Raw genomic sequence first — 20,639 nt, 5'->3', positions numbered from 1 at the left:
CCCGGGTGACATGGTATTAGCACTCCCCAGGTAAGAGCTCTTTGGAGCAGTGCACAGTTCTGCTGTGCCAAGTTGCATAAATGCATTCACTTCAGTCACCCATGAGGAACTCCTAGATTTCCAATTGTTTTCATCTATTCTCCACCCTCAGACTTGGTGACTCCTTTAAATTGCTGGCTCTCCTGCAATTTTGTTTCCCATCCTGGTATGCCCAGGGAAATGTTCTGAAGGCTACTGAGGTCTAGAGGAAGAAAGGTGTGCTGAGCTTTTATATTCACCTTTGAAACATAGCCCAAGCACATCACAAGGCAGTTTATGATTAATATAGTTACTCTGACTGGGGTAAAGTATGCAACAAATGGTGTTTATGTGCCTCCAAATTCTCAAGGAAATAACAGCTCTTATTCTTCAGCTCTTTCCATAGCCTTTGTTTAAGTTCATGCAATATTAGAACTGCAAAAGTCTTAGAGATATTATTCCATGTGCATTTCATTGCTATTCTCTGGTAGCCCTACCCCCCACCCTCCCACCCCCCTACCCCCCAACCCCCTTCAGTAAAGGTGCATTTCAATCCTTCCCAAGTCACTTCTCCAAAGGAAATCCAGCAATGGTACGCACTACTGTTTTGAGTGCCCTACTGTTCACATGTAACCTCCAGAAGAAAAGAGATTCTCCTTAGTAGAGATGCTTGCGGGGCCCCACAGGATTCTTCTGGCTCTCTTCCCTTCAGTCTCCCATATCCTGTGTGTTTGCTTTGCGCATGATTTTCTCTCTGCCTATGGTGCCTTCTGTCATTACTCTGCTTACCTCATGTTACAATCCACTCTCCCCTGGCTAAATCCTTCAGTTTAATTGCCCACTCCTACTCCCATCCATGAAATCTTTACACAGCCTCTTTCTCTTAAGAGCTCCTTCTGAGTATGTGGGATGCTTAATTGTTCCTTTATTAGTCAATTTCACCCAAGAGGTTGTGGTCTTCTTAAAGATCATGTCCTTTTCCCTTGTCTTCCTTTCACACAGAGATTGCCTGATAGGAGGTGCTTAACAGCCTGATATGAATGCTAAATTTCAAGAGATGGCTCTATTGACTGTATTTCAGTGATAAAAATAAGAGTGCTACAAGCTAATGGTGAGCAATTCATTGGAAGTAAAACTGAAAACAGAGCTTTAGTCTACTTATTTTGTTTTCCAGCACTTAACTATGAAATGTTTCAAAGACACTGAGAAATCGGAAAGTTTCATTTCTTAAGATCACATTGCTCCCTACTGTAGATGGAGTCAAATTGTCTCAAAACTCCCCAACTACTGGGCGGGACCTCTCATTGACAGAGGTGGGACCTCTCATTGCAAAGAATGGGACCATTAATAGCATGATCAGTTTTGCCATTTCCGTCACCTTGTTAGTATGATTGCACCTGCAACTAGTCAATCCTTCCTGCTAGAGAGAGAATTTAAATATATAAAAAGATTTTCCCTTCTATTATCTCATTTTGAGTCTCACAACAACCCTATAAGGTAGGAGTATTTAACCATTCCACAGAGGGGGCTCCTGAGGTCCAGAGGGTTGGCTTGCCTATCCAGTTAGTAGAAGATGGACCTGAGTGGTGAATCCAGTTGTTCTCACACACCGTGATGTGCATCTCAGCACAGCAACTTCAAAGAATTTTCCATTCAATATTGCCATGACTCACTTGGTCACTGCATTGTGGGTTGTCATCTACAATTTTCTCATTGTACATGGTTTTCCACAGTTGCTAGTGACACACAGGTCTACTATCAAAGTGAAACCAAAGTGAGAATAACAGATCTAGGGGAGAGAACAATCCAATCAGCATAGGTCAGGAAAATGAACCAGTGAGAACAACTCTTGTTTTCACCAGGCAGAGCGTGAAGGACAGGCAGGTTACATGAGAAGCCACTTTCCTCTCCTATCCAGGAGAGAAGTTGTCATTGCACAGTGAAATAAATGCCAGCCTATTTTATTTATTCTTTTCGTGTAGCTAAATCCATCAGTTTCCATGGTGCCCCATGTTCACCATGGAAACTCTGACAAGCTCGTTATGCTTTAAGAAAAAAAAAAAAGGCACACCAAAAATCCGAGATGGGATAAATGCATTCCTTTTAAAAATGTGTTCTTCTGAGTGGGATGTCTTGATGGACAGAAAAGCATAATGATCTCAATTTTCCAGTTTTTAAGTGAGAACACATGTTTGCATACCCATCAAAGAAACACCGTTGGCCCTCACGCCCACACTACTTGATCTGTGTAGCAGTAGTTATGTCTGCTAGTATTTCACTTCTGCGTGTACTGGCAACAGAGATATGGCTCAATTCTTGTTTAGCTGATTTTTATGAGAATACAGGGCTAGTCCCTATGTATTTTTTGCTGTTTATTCATTCAGCAAATATTTATTGGGAATTGATATTATGCTAGACACCATGCTAAACACAGTGGTTATGACAATTTATGAAACATGTTGCTGTGCCCATATGCAACTAACACTACTCATCTTTCCATCACCTCTAGTAGCAGGAATGAACAGTTTTCATAGGGTTACCACAAGAATTCCTTAGCATGACTGGCAAACAGTGTATTATCGCTATGCTACATATCAAATTTTAAATGCTAGGAATACAGTTAAAAGTACTAAGACTGAATTTGAAATGACACATTGATAACAATGCAGATGTATACAATTTTCTTAACATTATTTGTTTTATAAAAGTCTGTTATTTCTAAGTAGCAATTTTATTACTTTTGCAAAATTGATACATAGTTTTGTTTAAAAAATTTAACTGTTAAAAAATATACCTATCTCATTATCCAGATATATTATCATCACTAGCACCTTGAGGTTTTCTTAGAAAAGTCAACATATGGAAAAGACTAAGCTAATAGATAGCCTAGAGGCTTGGAGAAGGGAAAAATAAGCTAAAGAAAAGCTACCTCTATGTTATAGAATAGCAATCAAATTTGGGGATATATGGGAGGAAGTCATAGATTTTTTTTCTGAAGTTTAATGAAGAAAGAAAAATTTCAAGACATCAGGGTTGAGTTTCCTTTGAGTTAGGCTTTATACCAGGAAAATGCAGCATTTTTCTTTTTTTCCTGGTTAGGAAGCTTTCAGTATCATGGGAGTAGCTGGCTACATCATCTACTCATACTGTTTTCCTTAGAATCAGGTGGTGTCTTAGCAGAGATTAGCTGATGCCACTCCCTACCATGATGACAAGCTCAAAGCAAATACTCTAGACTGGTTTTACTTTGTCTACATGTCTGCCCTGACATGTATTATAAAGATCTGGCATTTTCTATCAAGTGATAAGCATAAGAGTCAGTATCTATATGTCACTATTCCTGCTCAGCCACTAGTTAGTGATTGTTTGGCAGTCATTCCAATTCTTTTCACTTCAGTTTCTTCATCTGCAAAATGAGAGGTTACATATTAACACTGGTTCTATCCATCTTTACTCTCAATAACTCATTTTCTTATTTTTCCCACTAAGTCCTAACTTTTGAAACATTTTGTCCATCAAGAAGACAAGATAGATATTCAATAGAAATAGTTATTGAATGGATTACTTCCCAGCTTTCCCCTAAAGACCAAATTAATAACCAATTAGAATTTCTGAGTAACATGAAATGTCGGTATAATGTTGAATTAACATAATTACTATAATTATAAATTAACATAATTTAAACCAAAAGCAGAGCTAACATTTTATGCAATCTATCTCTAGCTGGACAAATTCTGTTAGGCTTTATGAAATGTTAGAAATAGTTTAAATTTTGAATGTGTTGAAAAATCCTAAGCATTCTGGGACTCTAGGTTGATAAAAACCGAAGTAGGACAATAAATCTACATGAAGTCACATGTTTGTGGGAACTAGTTGTTAATTTCTCAGTCATGAACTAGAAGAATTTAGACATGTGCCACATGAACAACTGAAACCTAGAGGATGAAATGGATCCTATTTAGGTGCTAATTCTTAAGATCATGGAGAAGGATTGGTTTTCCTCCAGGATATCAATGCACAGCTCAAGTGGCTTGAGCTGATAGTTGTTCCAAAGTTGAGAAGATGCTCAGCCCAGCTGATGACATGATAGCCTCTATGCTGAGGTCAATCCCATGCATGTAAAGTTCATGCTCCTAGAAGCCATGCACATTTGAGCTCTATCTTAGCAGAAGGCAAATAATTTCATCTTAGTATCCTAGTAGGTAAATAGTATCAGTAGAGAAATTACAATTAGTACCCCTTTGAAGAGGTGTACATTTCCTATGGATATTAAAGATTAACTGAAACTCAAGATAAATGACAAAATATGTTTTTGCAATCCAGTCAAGAAATGGGCAGAAGAACTTAAAAGACATTTCTCCAAAGAGGAAATGCAAATGGCCAACGGACATATGAAAAAAATGTTCAACATCCCTTTTATTCAGGGAAATGCAAATTAAAACCACATTGAAAAACAAAACAAAACAAAAAAATCCACACTGAGATAAGATACCACCTTATACCAGTAAGAATGGCACATATCAAAAAAACAAGTAACAACAAATGTTGGCCAGGGTGTGGTGAAAAAGGAACTCTCCTACATTGCTGGTGGGAGTGCAAACTGGTCCAACCATTATGGAAAGCTGTCTGAAGGTTCCTCAGTCTACAAAAATGGAGCTACCATATGACCCAGCAATTCCACTATTAGGGATCTACCCAAAGGACACAAAAACATGGATTCAAAAGAACACCTGTACCACTATGTTTATTGCAACACCATTTACAATAGGCAAAACCTGGAAAAAACCCAAATGCCAAAAAAATAGATGACTGGATCAAGAAGAGGTGGCATATATACACAATGGAATATTATTCAGCAATCAAAAAAGATAAACTCATGCCATTTGCAGCAACGTGGATGGAACTAGAAGGAATTATGCTCAGTGAAATAAGCCAAAAGGAAAAAGAAAAATATTGATGGTTTCACTTATAGCAGGAATATAGGAGACTGAGGTGATGGTGCACGGATGCACTGGTGAAGGAAACTCTATGGGGACTACACCTGAGGGGGTGGGGAGAAGCAAATATTGTTTAATAATGAACAATGATATAAAAAAATAAAAAATATATTAAAAAACAAAACAAAAAATGACAAAATATGTTTTTAAAGAAAAAATTCTGAGAAATTCTTATAGTATTATTTGAATATATAAAATTACACTTATTTAGAAAATTATAAGTGAATGTAAAAAATTCCTTCTCTGCACTTTTCTAAAAGTGATAATTTTTAATACTATGTATAAACTAAGGAACCTATCACTATTTTGTATAAATAAAGGAACTTTCCAAAGGAGGTGCAAAAGCCACTAATTATATTTGTGATAAAAATCTCGCTCCTATGGAATGGGAAAAGACACTTAAAAGATGCAATCTTTGTTGTGCTTTTTATACATTTGGTGTGTGTTTTTCAGAATTACTTGTGCAATGATATGTATTGATAATAGGGGCTCAGTAAATATTAGATAAATTAATGTGACATAATCTACATTAAAACACAAATGTAGACACCTATTTCTCTTCCCTGGAACATTAAAATTACCATAATGTATATAATACTATAATATGCATGGCTGGAAAACACTAAATGCTCAGTTAATGTTAATTCATTTCTATTCTAACACTTTTCATTTCCACCCCCAAGACATTCCCTTCAGTGTTTCGCGCCCTCTAGGAACCTGATGTAGTAGGGCTAATACGAGCTTTGGAATTACACCAATCTGAGATCAAATCTCAACTTCACTACAAACCAGCCTCTCTGAGGTCCAGTTGCTGCAGTTTTCTTTAAATGTCTCCCAGGGGTGTTGTGAGATTGGATGATGCCTTACACATAATCTGTTACATAGCAGGTCCTCTGTTGACTCTCATTACCTGGAAGTTTGAAGGAAGACACCTGGAACTGTTACAATATTTTTTAAAAGTGCAACCAATGTTGAGTATTTTGAAACTTATCTGCCTGGATTTGAACAGGATGCATCTATTATGCAGCCTAAGTTTACAGCTGCTCCATTGGCAGCCATGTCATGTTATTAATGCATAGTGTACGCAAATCTTTTCTAATGTGCTATTAATAAAATTCTATACAAATGTAATTAACTTCCTAAACCTAAATTTAAGGGTCTACATTATCTTTACTGATGATCATCTTGTTTGTTTTCAATCCAATGAGTCTGTTATTTCTCAAAGTCATATGCCATTCATAGATGTATATACCAAACAAATCAATGAGTGAAAAACTACAAATAGGACAGGGCTCAAGACAGAGCCCAATGGAACATTCCTAAAATCTCACTCCAGCTTGGTCTTGACCAATTTTGTGGAGACATTTTGATATGGGTGCATTAATCATTTCTGAATTGTCCACATTACACATCATTTACCTATTTCTACACACTCTCCTTATGACGATACACTCATATACGTGCCATCACTTAAATCTCACTTTTTAAAAATAAAAATACAAATACACATTCCCAGTTTCACTATTATTCTCTATTAGAATTAAGTGAAACAATATAGATATAATTCTTAGCATGGTAGTTGGAATCTAAAAAAGTACACAAATGTTATTGCCATTTTAATTATTTGATCATGTAATTTCTTTCATTGATTGAAACTGAAAACATAAAGAAAAAAAAGTAGTCCATGATGTCCAGAACCACACCTTATTTCTTTATCAGGTAAGAATGTATTTACTCAAAGAGAATTTAAAATGGGTTGATTATACCCATATTATTGTGGAAACTGACGTAGGAGAAAAACAAAATGAATAGAGCAGGAAATCTATATTTAGCTGATATTATCTTCCATAAACTGTAGAATCTTGTATTTCCCAGGAAGTATTGCTCAACAAGGAAATAATCAACAGAGAAAAACAAAGTGCATTTCATTGGCAGATACAATAACTACCTTCTTTGCTGGTGCCACAGTATATGCAAAGAAGTCTGATTGACTGGGAGTTCTTAGCTGTGTAGCAGTAGCAACAGAATTACTACTAGGCAGAATTGTTAAGCAGAAGCTCCTCTACTTCTTGATATATCTCAAATATTTATTCAGTTCTATGTACTCTTTTGTAGCAAACTTCTTTCCCAATAGATTTTGTGGCAGAATTTATGCATCCCTATAAACCCATAACAGCAACCAAGTGCCTTCCTAGAACACAGTATTTTTCACAGAATGTCTCCAAATAATGAGTTTGGGTCTCACAGATCAGACATAGTACGTTGCACTTCACGATGAAGGATTTGAGATGAGCAAACATTATTTACTACAATCAATATCACAACACTGTTTTTGTAAGATCTCAGATATTTGACAATTAGTTCAATTTTCTTTTCATCACCTGATTTATTCTTTTATTAGAGCAAAGTATTTCAGCCAAAAACATGTCTGTCCATATTTGGGCATATATTAATGGTTTCCACTAGAGAGACAGGGAGTAAAGAGACAATTGGATAGGTTTTTATATAATAAGGGAGAAACACAGAGATTTCAATATGTAACTCAAAGGACCAGATTATTAAACATTGAGTGAAACTTGATGACAATGCATTTCTGTGTTTGCTCAGATTCCAGTATAATGGGTTTGGGGACTGAGTTCAGACCTCATGGCCAGCCCCCAAGGTTTATAGCTTGAACTTTGCATGAAATGCAAAGTATTTACTTTGCATTTATAGCTTGAACTTTGTATTTATAGCTTGAACTTTGCACGTATACAGACTGACTATTTTGGACCCATTCATAGAGTGAGGGCAGTGTTTTATTATAATGGACTTTTTAGCACTATTTTGGGAGAATATTTTTAGAAAGCTAGTCAGTATAAGAAGAAACAAAGGTGCTTTCCTAATTTTCCTTAAATTTTAACTATGGAAAATCAAGATGATGAAAGTCCATGGTGTTTAAAAACAAATATGCAGGGCATAATTTCCATATAGGCTAGGATCACCTGGCTAATCTAAAAGCATACAAGCGTTCTCAATTTGGCATTCCCAAAGAGCAATGTTCATGCACAGAAGGAAAATCCAAGTAGCATCCAAAGTATACATCTTGCTAATTTTTTTTAAAGATTTATTTATTTATACAAGAACCGGGGTACAGTCCAGATGTGCAGGAGGGTGAGAGGATTTACCAGAGACAGAGTGTAGAACAGAACAGACAGACTGACGAAATACACTGCTGAGGGGAGCAGCATGCATGACAGGAGAGGTCTGCAGCGCCATGTGGGACCCTCACCCGGCTGGCCGGGATAGAACCGGCGCTGCAGAGGCAGCGGACAGCTTCACAGCATGGCGCTCAACTGCCTGCGCCACCAGGGGAGGCCCAACATCTTGCTAATTTTTAAAACAGAAAAGAATTGGGTGAAATAGCTGATATGCTGGAATCTGCAAATTAATAGATAGCATAGATTGAGGCCAGAAAAGCAAAAGCTCAGAGACACATCCTAAGCAAAAATTGTTTCTTGTTTTCAGAAAAGAATAGTTCTCCTGAAATTGATGATTGCATAAGGGGTATTTAGGGCCTGGTTTTCTTCCTCTGTTATAATTTGTTTTTGAAAATTAAGTCCCCCTGCACCAGGCCTTCGTGGTGGTGCAGGGGTTAAAGTCTCAGCACTGTACAGCCCCTGTAGCATAAGTTCAATCCCTGGCCAGGGAGCTTACCCACATGGCACAACAGACCTCTCCTGTCTCACCCACTGCCCCCTCAGCAGTGTATTTCAATAGATCTTCTTGTTTTCCTCCCCACTCTGTCTCTGGTGAATCCTCTCACCCTCCACACTTCTGGCCTATACCCCAGCACTTGTATGCATAAATAAATTAAAAACGAATCTTTAAAAAAAAAAAAGTTTGGACCCATCTCATAGTCAGGTGCAGAGCTGCCTGGTAAGCAAGAATCACAAAGCTGGACAACTAGTTCAGGGACAGGGATATTGATCTGATTGTGGATAGGGTGATGAGAGGTGAAGAAACTTCAGGAACTGTAACTAGTGGGTTCAGAAGAACTTTCAATGGCAAGGGAGTCACTTGGTATGTTGACCACTGGATCTTATGGGACATTTTTGGAGTACTAGTCATGATACCAATCTGTATCCTCTTGATTGATTTGGAGATCTTCAGAGTGATATACCAATAATAAAAATATGCCAAGATTATTGCATACATCATCTACTGTCAAGGTGGGCAAAGAAGAAGAGGTACCAAACATGTTCTTTCCCCTTAGACAGTGTAACACTGTCTATGACAGCAATTCTTCATTTCCACCTCACTTACTAGGGGCTCATTGCTTTTTCCATGCTTCTAGTAGCTGTCCTATTATATGTTCACACTGTCTCTCAGGTCCTTACTAGGGTATTATATCTTGCATTGTAGGAGATGCCTTTCATGTTGGTAAACTCTTCTATATCCAAATTTATCTTCCACCCATCTTGGTCGGCACCCTCAGAATCCAAATCAATGTACATCCTCCCAGTTGGCGAGTGTTAAAAGTGGATGACAGTTTGTGAGGAGAGATGGGGAGATCCTGAAGAGAGTGCAGAAATGAGGCCAGTGCCTTAGATTTGAGTAAGGAAGGAAGGGTGTGCATGTTTCAAGCCCTTAACAGAGAGGAGGATTGGGCCAGTTGTGCAGGCTTAGTGGGTTCAGACTAATACGGAGATTCAATATTCAAGGTGGGGGGGAAACACAAAACACAGAGGTACCCACTTTTCCTAATCTTGACACAGCAGACCTGCCTCAGCTACTCTGGGTTTTGGCTCAGATATTCAAATCTCTCCCCTCCCAGTTTAAGAGATAAGAGTTTCTTTTGTATGTTTCTAGCGAGGAGGCCCTCTGGTCTTCACATTTAGCATTTAATTACTATTGATTACTATTGATAAATCTCAGCTTTTTGTTACCTTCTCCCTGAGAGAAAGGTTTAAGAACAGCCAGGCAATTCACTGTCCTCATGGTCACTATTTACCTCTTATTTCTCAAACACCTGATACTTGGTACTGGCTCGACAATCCCTTTCCACTGCTGCACACTCAGGTCTTGATAGGTGAAAGTATTAACAATGGTATGGCAGCCTTCGTTATGTATTTTCTACCTACCAACAACAGCATCCTCACAGGCAGCCTGCAGATAGTGCTCAGCACCAAAATCCCATCCAACTGTGCATTCTCAGACCAATCGTAATTCCTACTATCGTAGGTTGAAATCACTGGACCCAGATCTCAGACCCTGAGAAGGAGCTTGGGGTGTACTATTGGGACCAACACCTATGGCAGAATAGGGAAGGAAGCAGGACTGGGTACACACATAGAGAAGGTTGAATTCCCATGATCCATGGGCAGTGCTGGTGCCGAGACGGTTTCTCAGCAGATATGAGCTGGGGCCAAGGGACCAGGTCTTCATACCACCCACAGAATAAATCATTAGATGAGGCCTTCCCCAGAAGAGTCTTGACCTGAAGGGAAGTTTTCTTCCAACTCAGCAGAAGGCTGACAGCTAAGTGCTATGTTTTGACAATTGGGGAAATCAACCTTCATTCTGAAGGGGGAGCAGGGTGGCATATCACAGAATCCACCATATGCAGGGATTCTTATTTAATATTAATAAAAACATGCTGCAGCTTTTATTATTGCCTCGTTACTCATAAGGAAAGTGAAGCCCAGAAGTGTTAAGTAACAGTCATCTCAAGGACACACAGCTTAGAAAGTCATACGTCTCTGAAATGACTACTTAATTCTCTGTTTTAACACAAAAGCAGCCACAGATGATACTTAAATGAATGAGGGTGGCTGTGGGCCAATAAAACTTCATTTACGAAAAGTGGTGGTGGGCTGGTTCTAACTCTTAGGCCATAGTTTTTTTATTTCTAGCTTAGAGGATGCCACTAGGGGTAGGCCTTGAAGGATGAGTAACAGAGGAAGGGCATTGCTATAAAGAGAAAATGCACGGCAAGGGGAGCGAGGGACCCAATGGAGCATCGAGGAGGATTATTGGGGCTTGGGTGATGGGCATGGTGTAAAAACATACATTTGTAGGGATTTGAACCTATAACCCCTAAAGCAAATACAATGATGCCATACAATGATATAAATCAACTTTACCTCAGTAAATGTAATTGGAGAAACAAAGGAAGGGGGATAGAATGTTCCAGTGTCTTAAAAAAAAAAAAAAAAAAACCAGCAAGTAGGTAGTTTTACAAAGCCAGGAGTGCAGAGGGATGCAGGATGCAGCTTAAGACCACAGTTATCAGTGGGGATGGGAGGTGGGAAGGTTGACAGCTAAAAAAACTGGAAATTTGAGTGTTTGCTCAGGTATTTTTACCCATCTGGAACATTTCCCCCATACCATTTGCCTAATTAAGACCTGCTTGCCCTTCATAACTCAGTACAAACAGGAACCACGTTCACAGCAAAGCATAGACCGATTCTCTCCTCAGGCTCAGGCTGGATGGGGCACCTGCCATGCTATTCCCATCACTCTCCAGGAAACTTCATCCTATAAAACTAAATCTAGTCATCTGCTCACATTTATGTCTGTCTCATCATATCAGTGGTTTTCAACTTCAGCTAGAAGTTGAAAGCAGCACTCAGGTACTCATATATTAAGTTCTCCCACTGATTCTAAACTATAGCTAGAGTTGAGAATCACCACACTAAACAGTTTCCCCAGGGCAAATATCCTTTCTAACTTGCCTTTTATCTCTATCAAGAAGCACATAGTCACATCGTAGATATGTAAGTAAAGATACTATATTAGAGAATGAATGGAAACTCAAGAATTTAGACTCAACATATAGACACAATTTAAGAAACACTGTTATCAGCAATAGCCTGTGTTATATGGTGGTAGGTTTGGAAGACTCAGTGTTTAAAATAAATTATACTGTCCCATTCATTACTCACAATTTAGGTCATAAGTCACCTCTGAAAAATTCCTTCTTCTTTTTTTTTTTTTAAAGCCTTTCATTTTTTTTAAATTTAGATTTATTTATTTATACAAGCACTGGGTACAGTCAGAAGCGCAGGAGGGTGAGAGAATTCACCAGAGCCAGAGCGGAGAGCAGAACAGGCAGACTGGTGAAGTACACTGCTGAGGGGAGCAGCTGGCACAGCAGGAGAGATCTGCGCACCATGTGGGACCCTCCCACAGTGTCTGGGGATCGAACTGGTGCTGCGGAGGCTGTGGGCAGCTTCGCAGCCCAGCACTCAACTGCTGCGCCACCGGGAGGCCCTGAAAATCTCTTCTTGCCCCTCCCAACAGAATTGTGTTCTATCTCGATATTATCACCATGCCTTACACACCCTTGGATCATTGGGTATATTATGCAGCACATGAGTTGCTTAAGTGGAGGCCACTTCTATTGTACTGTGGGTTCTTATGGGCAAGGAACACGTGCGATTCATCTCTGTGCCCTGTGGGTTACACCCAGTGCCTGTCTCATAGGTGCTCAAGAAATGTAGAATGAAAAATTAGATTGAAATGAAAGTAGATTGCTACTTTCTCCTAAATTATCCGCTCACCAGCATCTCCAGGTCTTAGTGTCAGCCTCTCCCCACAGCTGTTTTTCCCTCACGTACCTGATGATGACTGTTTTGTGTTTTACAAAGCCAATATAGTTGAAGTGGCAGAATAAAAATCTACTGAAAAAAGCTGGCACAAGAGTCACCAACCAGTTCTAGGAAAATTGCGGAAATGGAGAGGCCCATCATGGTCCTCTCTGTACCCTACAGCCTCCCTTCAGGGCTCTACTTGGACCCATTTCGCCCTACCAGTGTCTCTTTCTCAAAAAAGCATCCCTTCCCCACCCAACCCCAACTCAAAATTCCCTTTCCTTATCTGGTTCATATCAACTGGGTGGAAGGAGAAAAATAAGGTGCACTTAATTGTGCAAAAATTATAGACTGAGAGTTAGTAAAAGAAAATACAAATTTTCACTCTGCCTTTAACCAGCTCTGTAGGTCTCAGCTTCTTTTTATATAGAAGTTCTTAATATTCATTTTCTATAAGTCAACAATTAGACCTTACTAGAAATTTATAAGTGCACTAAGTTATAAATATTCGATATGTTTCAACCTCCTGGGAGTATTTGTTGCTTTTTTTTTTTTTTTAGATTTATTTTATTTATTTATACAAGCACTGGGTACAGTCAGAAGTGTGGGAGGGTAAGAGAATTCACCAGAGCCAGAGCAGGGAGCAGATCAGGCAGACTGACGAAGTACACTGCTAAGGGGAGCAGTGGACGGCAGGAGAGGTCTGCGCGCCATGTGGGACCCTCACCAGGTGGCTGGGGATCGAACCCGCGATGCGGAGGCTGGGGGCAGCTTCACAACCCAGCGCTCAACCACTGTGCCACCAGGGAGGCCGAGTATTTGTTTTTTAAAAATAGTTCTTATCTACATAAATAATAAATGGCATTGAATTGATATCTATATGGGATTTGTACCCCTCAAGACCTCTCCCAAACACACACACACACACACACACACATTGTTCACTCCTTTTTGGGTTTATTTTAACACCACCACCTTTATTCTCTCAATAATAAATAAAAGTAAACTTCTTAGGATATTATGTCAGAAAGATAACCATTTCCTAATGTGAATGTAGTATTAGCATAAGGTGTTCTATGTCTATGTATTTGGGGATTTGTTGTTTATATTTCTCTTAGTGCTGCTCAATGCAGTGTACTGTGGGAGCCCCCATGGGTCAGAAGAAATATTTCCAGTGTCATCTAACAATGTCCAGCAGGCACAAGTCATTTCCAGGGAAGGGTATTTTCAGGAAAGGAAATACTCTGGCTCAATAATTTGCCTTTTCCATCTTGTTGGTAACCAGATTCCTAGAACCAGGCTGATAGAGGATGGGCCTTTAACTCTTCAATGTATTCTACTAATCCCTTCTCTACTCTACTCTCATGTTTACCAAAGCAAACTTCTGATTACCATTTAATTTCTCATATAAAATTTACTAGCACAGATTCTTTCTGGCAGTTAGAATTTCTTATGTCAAATATTCTACCATTTTGGTTCTTACATGGAGTCTGTTAGGAATTAGGTAAGCATGAATTTGTCCCCCATCTGGGAAACTCTCAGACTCTAGAAAATTCATATCTGTGGAGCTATAAGACTGAAGACTAGAGTATGGGATGTGAAAAATGCATTCAGTTATGCCATGAGTCCTGAGTGGTCCCAACTAGTCATCTTCCTTCAGTGACTCCCTGACTTCATCCAATATGCCAACATCCAATCTGGTCTGGAAGCACAGGGGTAGGGAAGAGGCCCAAGATTCTGGAGGTAGAGCAGGAGAACAGCCCAGTGGCATGGCCAGCAGGCCAGCAGGAGCAGAGCAGTCCGTGGAGACTCCAGTTGTGCCTTGCTTACTCCCTGGTTTACTCACAAAGAGGCTGCTAGCCTAGTCTGTTGAAACCTTTAATAATTTTTTAATCAAAAGAAAGCAAACATTGGAGTAATTTCATTTCATTCCTCATTGCCAGGCGAGCATATAATTAGACACCTTACAAGGAACTCCAAAAAGAACATATGTAATCCGAGAGGTGTATTTGTATTTTTTGATTGTACTGTTGTTCACTATTTTATTTTTATTAGCATGTATTACTTGCTAAAAATAATCTAGGTGCTAGGCTGCTTGAGGCTGAAGCACTGCTTATATAAAGATGCTGGCTGTCAGCTGGTCTCACAGGACTCCTATGGGGATTTAGAGCTGGCTTGAAATTTGGTTAAAAAAAAAACTCCTACAAGAAGTTGCCAAAATCCTAATGCAAATAATTAATCCACTCTCATTATGTTAACATTATATTCTTATTATATGACACATACACACACATCAGCATTGGAAAGTGAATAATACCATCTATCTTCTATTCTTATAATGAAGGTAATAGATACAAAAATATGTAGCACATAAATGTTACAAAATGATAATCATTATTTTAAATTTATTATTATTGCTAATACAATTAACAAAGAGGCTGTCAATGTAAAGCAAATTTTTCAGAATGGTAAGAAAGCCATCCAACATCCTCCCACCCTACCACTTCCTACCACTCAGTATTTTAACCTCTTACTTTAGAGATCACAGAATGATGAATGCACACATTTGCCGCTCAGTTATAGACATTGCTTTATTAATACCTCAAGGACTATATGGTGGTAACAGGCAGGTAAAGTAGCAGCCATGTAATTCTAATTATTTCTTTACTTGCATTTAAACATCTTCAATATCTTCTTCTGAGTTGAAATTATTTTCCATTTATCACAAACTCCTTCTTGTAAGGATGTTGGTAACTAGTAGCGGAATCCAGTAAACCACTTACTTAAAAAAAAAAAAAAAAAGATGTGGAAGTCTTTGACTCAAGTGAAAACCATCCAACAAAATAGTTGATAGGATTGAGATAGAATTCAAAGTCCTCCCTAATGAATGGATTATAGTCTCATGGAGAAGTGACTTCCCAAGCCATCCATTGACAGTGAAAACACCTTATTTTTGCATAGAATAGGAACAACAGAGCTTACACGATCCAGTTTCATATATTATTTCATCCGATCCTTAAAATGATGATGTAAGAAGATAACCTGAGAGAATGTTCAAGGATTAACCTAAAAGAAAAGAACTACTAAACCTACAGACATACTGTAGATTCTCCCAGGGAAGATATACATCCATATCTTTTTTTGTTCTTCATTTCAGAAGGTATTTATTTTCTCACAAGTGAAATAAATTTAAAAATTGGTTTTGACTCAACCAGGTTCACATGCTAATTTTTTTTAAAAATGGATATAATTTCTCCTCCAAGTTAAAAAGCACATTAAATATAAAAAAGTGTAAAGTAGTTTTATACAGATCAGGCTAGTTTCTCACACCACATATAACAATGAATTCAAAATAGATTGAAGACTTGGAAGTGAGACCTGAAGCCATAAAATACTTAGAAGAAAACACAGACAAAACACTCCATGACATTAGCTTCAGTGATGTATTTGGAGACTTGACTCCAATGGCAAGGAAACAAAAGTAAAAATAAACAAATGAGATTACATCAAACTAGAAAAATCTCTGCACAGCAAAAGAACCTATCATTAAAATGAAAACACATCCTACCAAATGGGAGAAAATATCTGCATATCATTCATTCGACAAGATACTAATATCCAAGATCTACAAAGAACTCACACAACTCAACAAAAAGAAAACAAAGAACCCAATCAAAAACTGCGGAAAAGCTAAATAGACAATTTTTCAAGAAGACATACAGATGGCCGCCAGACATATAAAAAAAAGTTCAACATCACTTATCATCAGGGAAATGCAAATCAAAACCACAATGAGATGCCATCTCACTCCAGTAAAAATGGCTTATATCAAAACAACCACATACAGCATATATTGACAAAGGTGTAGAAAAAAAGGAACACTCCTACATTGTTGGTGGGTAATCCAGCCCCTATGGTAAACAATATGAAAATTCATCATAATATTAAAAATAAATCTATCCTGTGATCCAACAATTCTACTCCTTGGTATTTTTCCAAACAATGCAAAACAGTAATTTGAAGAGATATATTGTAGCACTTTTGTAATAGCCAAGCTATGGAAACAACTTATTTATACTTTTCCTCAAAGTAACCATTGAAGATCAGGACTTTGGGCAGGATGAGGACAAAGCTAGAAGTTATTAGGGTTTTGGAAACATAAAAATAGAGTCAATTCAATCACAGAAGCCACAGAAACCAAAGTGCTCTGAATTTATAACATTACCCCTCTCTAAAATATCTCACCTACCTTCACTTCAAGCTGCCTTCATGTTCGTAATTCTGCCACTGATATTAAATCTTGTTGGATGTGCTGATAAACATCTACATCACTGTACAAACTTATTCTTTTAATATTTTGATAACACTGTGTCATATGATTGGTCTCCTTTGTCATTAAAAGTAGCTTCCTTTATGCACATAAAAATATTATTTTAAAAAGAAGTCCTTAGGCTTCTTATGGATGGCAAAAGGGTACGAAACTATTAAGAATATACAAGAAATCACTTATATATGAGAAATCACCACCATATATATATATATGGTGAAATATATGAGAAATCACCACCATATATATACAAGAAATCACCACTTAACAGGCAAAACCCTAATTGGTAAATGCTATTTCCACTCCCATGCAATTGACAGAACTTAGCCACACAGTCACATGTCATCAGAAAGAAGACTGATAAATGCAGTCTTTAAGTCACAGGTATCGAAGAAGAGTCTTGCGAGTCCTCTCAAATTATCCCAGTTTTAAACACAAATAGCAGATCACACTAAAAATAGTTTTCATTTGTTCTAAAGGAGGTAATGGCTATTTTGTTATATTGTAGGTGTAAAAGCCTGTTTGTCCATAGTTTACAAGACTGATTATCAGAATCAACTGAGAGCTTTAAAATATGAATTTCTTCTGGCTCCCATGCCCTGAGGTACCGATTCAGCAAGTCTGGGTAGAATCCACATACATGCATTGAAAATTTTTTTACAGTGACCCTGATGATCATCAGATTTGAAAATATGACTTCATAATTGTTCACTGAGTATTAATCTCTGGATGCAACCAGTCCCTCTTAGTTAATAATGTTCACTGATTACCTTGAATGATGTCATTAATGGAAAGCAATTTGTGTAAAATTATGTAAAAACTCAGGTTTTCTTTTCTTTTTTAAAAATTTCAGTCATTTCTACTTCCCACTCTTCTTCCCTCCAGTCTCCCTTTCCTTTTTGGCTTCTGACCCATAATAAATAGGGATCTATAATAAATAGAGCAGAACATTTGCTCACTTAATGAAGGAATAGCAGGTGACCAGCATAATGATTATGAAAATGTAACCTGCAATTATATAGTAGTATCTTTATTTGTAAAAGATGTTTTTCCTTAAAAAGAGAAAAAAAGGTATGTGAGTGTATATATGTGTGTGTGCATGTGTGTGTGCACACATATACAAGTGAGATGAGAAATAGAGGGAGATACATACCCAGAAATACATGGTTCTAGGTGGTCACACTGGGATTCCAGCCAAGTGTTCTGCTCTAGAAAATATATTCCCAGTCCTTGGCATCTGTGGGGCTTGTAAAGTCAGATATCAAAGAGGCAGGAGATAGCAGGTCTCAAAGTCAGAATAGAGACCTGGGCTCTAGATAGAAATGTGGATTTGTTAGCAAACAAGAGTAAACCTATGGGGATGGATGAAGCTGCCAGCACAGTATTTGTAACAAAAAGAGATGGCCTAAGAAAGATCTGAGGAATCTGAACACCTAAGGGATAGACAGAGAAAAATAAGCCATCATGACCCAAAGACTGATTAGGTAGACGAGAAAACTTGCAAAACGGGCATTTTATGAAAGTGCGTGGAAAAGAACACTCCAAAGAGAAAACTGTCAATAGAGACAAATCAAATAGGGCAACTGGTGCTGTTGCTCCAAGTGATTTCAGTGATCACTGGTGGGGCTTATGCCAAGCTGCAGAGGACTGAGGTGTGAGAAGTGGAGAGTAAGTGAATACAAATGTTTCAGGAAATGTGTCTATTGTGAGTCAGAGAGAAACAGATTGGGTCCAAGAAGGGGCTTTTCAGAGACAAACAAGGGCAGAATAGCAAAATGGTTAAGATAGACTCTTGCAATCAGACAGAGTTTTGTTTAAATCCCTGTTTTGCCACATACATATTGCATAATCTTAGATGGTACTTACCTTTCTGAGCTTCAGTTTCCTAATCTGCATAATATGGGAAACAACATCAACCTTAAAAAGAGATTGAAAGAAATACGTTAATATATTTCAAAGCCTTTAGTCCCATGCAGGGATAAACTAAATGCTTAATAAATGTGAATTTCCATTTTTTAATGTTATTTATAATTTACTCAAGAGGATTTTGAGATGCCTATGGTTGAAAGTAGAGGAGATGGGGTTAATTTGTGGAGAATAGTTTTTCAGAGGCAGAGGAAGATGAGAGCAAAGCAAAGAAAGGAGTTAACCACAGAAAGGAGCATAGATTGCTAAGCTAGCTAAGGTTGACATTCAGGGGAGCAAAGAAGAGTCATTTTCTGCCTGGTGCCTTCTATTTTCTGAATAATGCTAGTGTTGAGGCCAAGTGTAAAGGGGCAGGAGACAGAAACATAGACTTAATAAAAGAGGAAAAGAATGAATATCCACCATGGAAAACCCAGGGAGCTACCTGGAGGCTGTTGATAAACATGGAGGGCCTCATAAAACATGCAGGAGATTGTGAATCATGTCTTCGGGGCAGTGGGTTTACATGCAAATATAGATATATCAAGTGGATGTTAAAAAATGCCATGTTTTATGTTCACTGGATCACTTGTTTTTCACCTACAAAAATATCAATTGATCAAAAACAACAAAGAACCCCATTGCTTCGCATAGCCCTTATCTTTCAGTTGCATTCAGCTGCAAAGACGGTATTTTGCTTAGAATTTTTTAAAATGCTCTACATCTTTGAGTAAAGTATTGCTGTTGCTCATAATTATTGATATGACTCACACATCCTATTGATAAGTGTGCTCACACCACTCTTTAAATAGCACTGGCAGAGAGAGACAGAAGTACATAAGCAGCTTTTTAAAACATGAAGTTGATGTTCTTGTTTATGCGATATACAAGATTGAAGCAAGCTTAATTTCAAATTCAAGAGACTGAATTTTGAGGGTCAAATCTAAAATATGTAGTTCCACAGTATACACAGAAAGCTGTGACTCTTTTTGATCTTCAAAATATCACTTAAAAGCCTGTCTTTGCTGCAGAGATCACAGTGGGAAAACATCCCACAATCTGTCACAAAAACACCACTAATTAGTTCTTTATGCTTAGTTTGGTTGATAAAGTATATTATCTTTATCAAGTCATCTTTAGAAAAAGAAAATAATGACATCTGATTAGGAGTAGTAAGGAGGAAAAAGATTTTTTCCTCAGATCATTCACTTGAACAAAAGAACATTATGTATTTTCTCCATAATTATTAAAGCAATACATGTTAAATATAAAAATCATAAAGAAGAATCAGCCATATTCCTTTCCTAACAGAATAACAGTTCACATTATTTGTATATTTCCCACATATCCCCATTATATTTTGTATACATTTTTCTAAGCACTTACACATATCCATGTTTTTAATAAAAGAGATCATGCTATTTTGAAATCCTTCTTGATTTGATAATATACTTTTATAAACACTTTCAAATGTTATTAAATAATCTTCTGCAAGTTTTTATTAACTGTTATTATTTGAATGTACTAACATTTATTATATTAATCCCCTATTAATCCCCTATAAACATCACTTTTTTCTTATTGAGGCTATTCATTACAATAAAAAAGAATCAGCCATATTCCTTTCCTAACAGAATAACAGTTCACATTATTTGTACATTAGCACCTTTATAGATTAACTCTTGGTATATAACTCTTATTTGTTTCATATATATTCCTAGAGACTTTAATGCCAGGTTAAAGACTATAAACATCTGTTTATTAATTCAACACATACGTAGTCAGTGCTTTAGGTACCAGGTGGTGCAAGGGGTTAAA

General features: G+C 37.7%; 1 protein-coding gene across 5 annotated transcripts in view; it reads right to left on the bottom strand.

Moving 5' to 3' along the window:
* The window catches only part of GDA (guanine deaminase), a 178,210-nt gene that overhangs the window by 75,283 nt on the left and 82,288 nt on the right, over positions 1-20,639 (bottom strand). For all 5 annotated transcript variants that reach the window (XM_054689573.1, XM_054689574.1, XM_054689572.1 and 2 more), the window contains one exon: positions 18,783-18,833. In XM_054689573.1, coding sequence (XP_054545548.1) covers positions 18,783-18,812 — 30 coding nt within the window. In that variant the 5' untranslated portion in view covers positions 18,813-18,833. The remainder of the gene's footprint in view (positions 1-18,782; positions 18,834-20,639) is intronic.

The sequence above is a fragment of the Talpa occidentalis genome, unplaced genomic scaffold (genome assembly GCF_014898055.3).
Source record: "Talpa occidentalis isolate TD23 unplaced genomic scaffold, MPIMG_talOcc4v2.1 talOcc4.7, whole genome shotgun sequence".
NCBI lineage: Eukaryota > Metazoa > Chordata > Mammalia > Eulipotyphla > Talpidae > Talpa > Talpa occidentalis.
The sequence above is the reverse complement of the archived record's forward strand: the minus strand, read 5'-3'. Positions and strand labels throughout refer to the sequence as shown.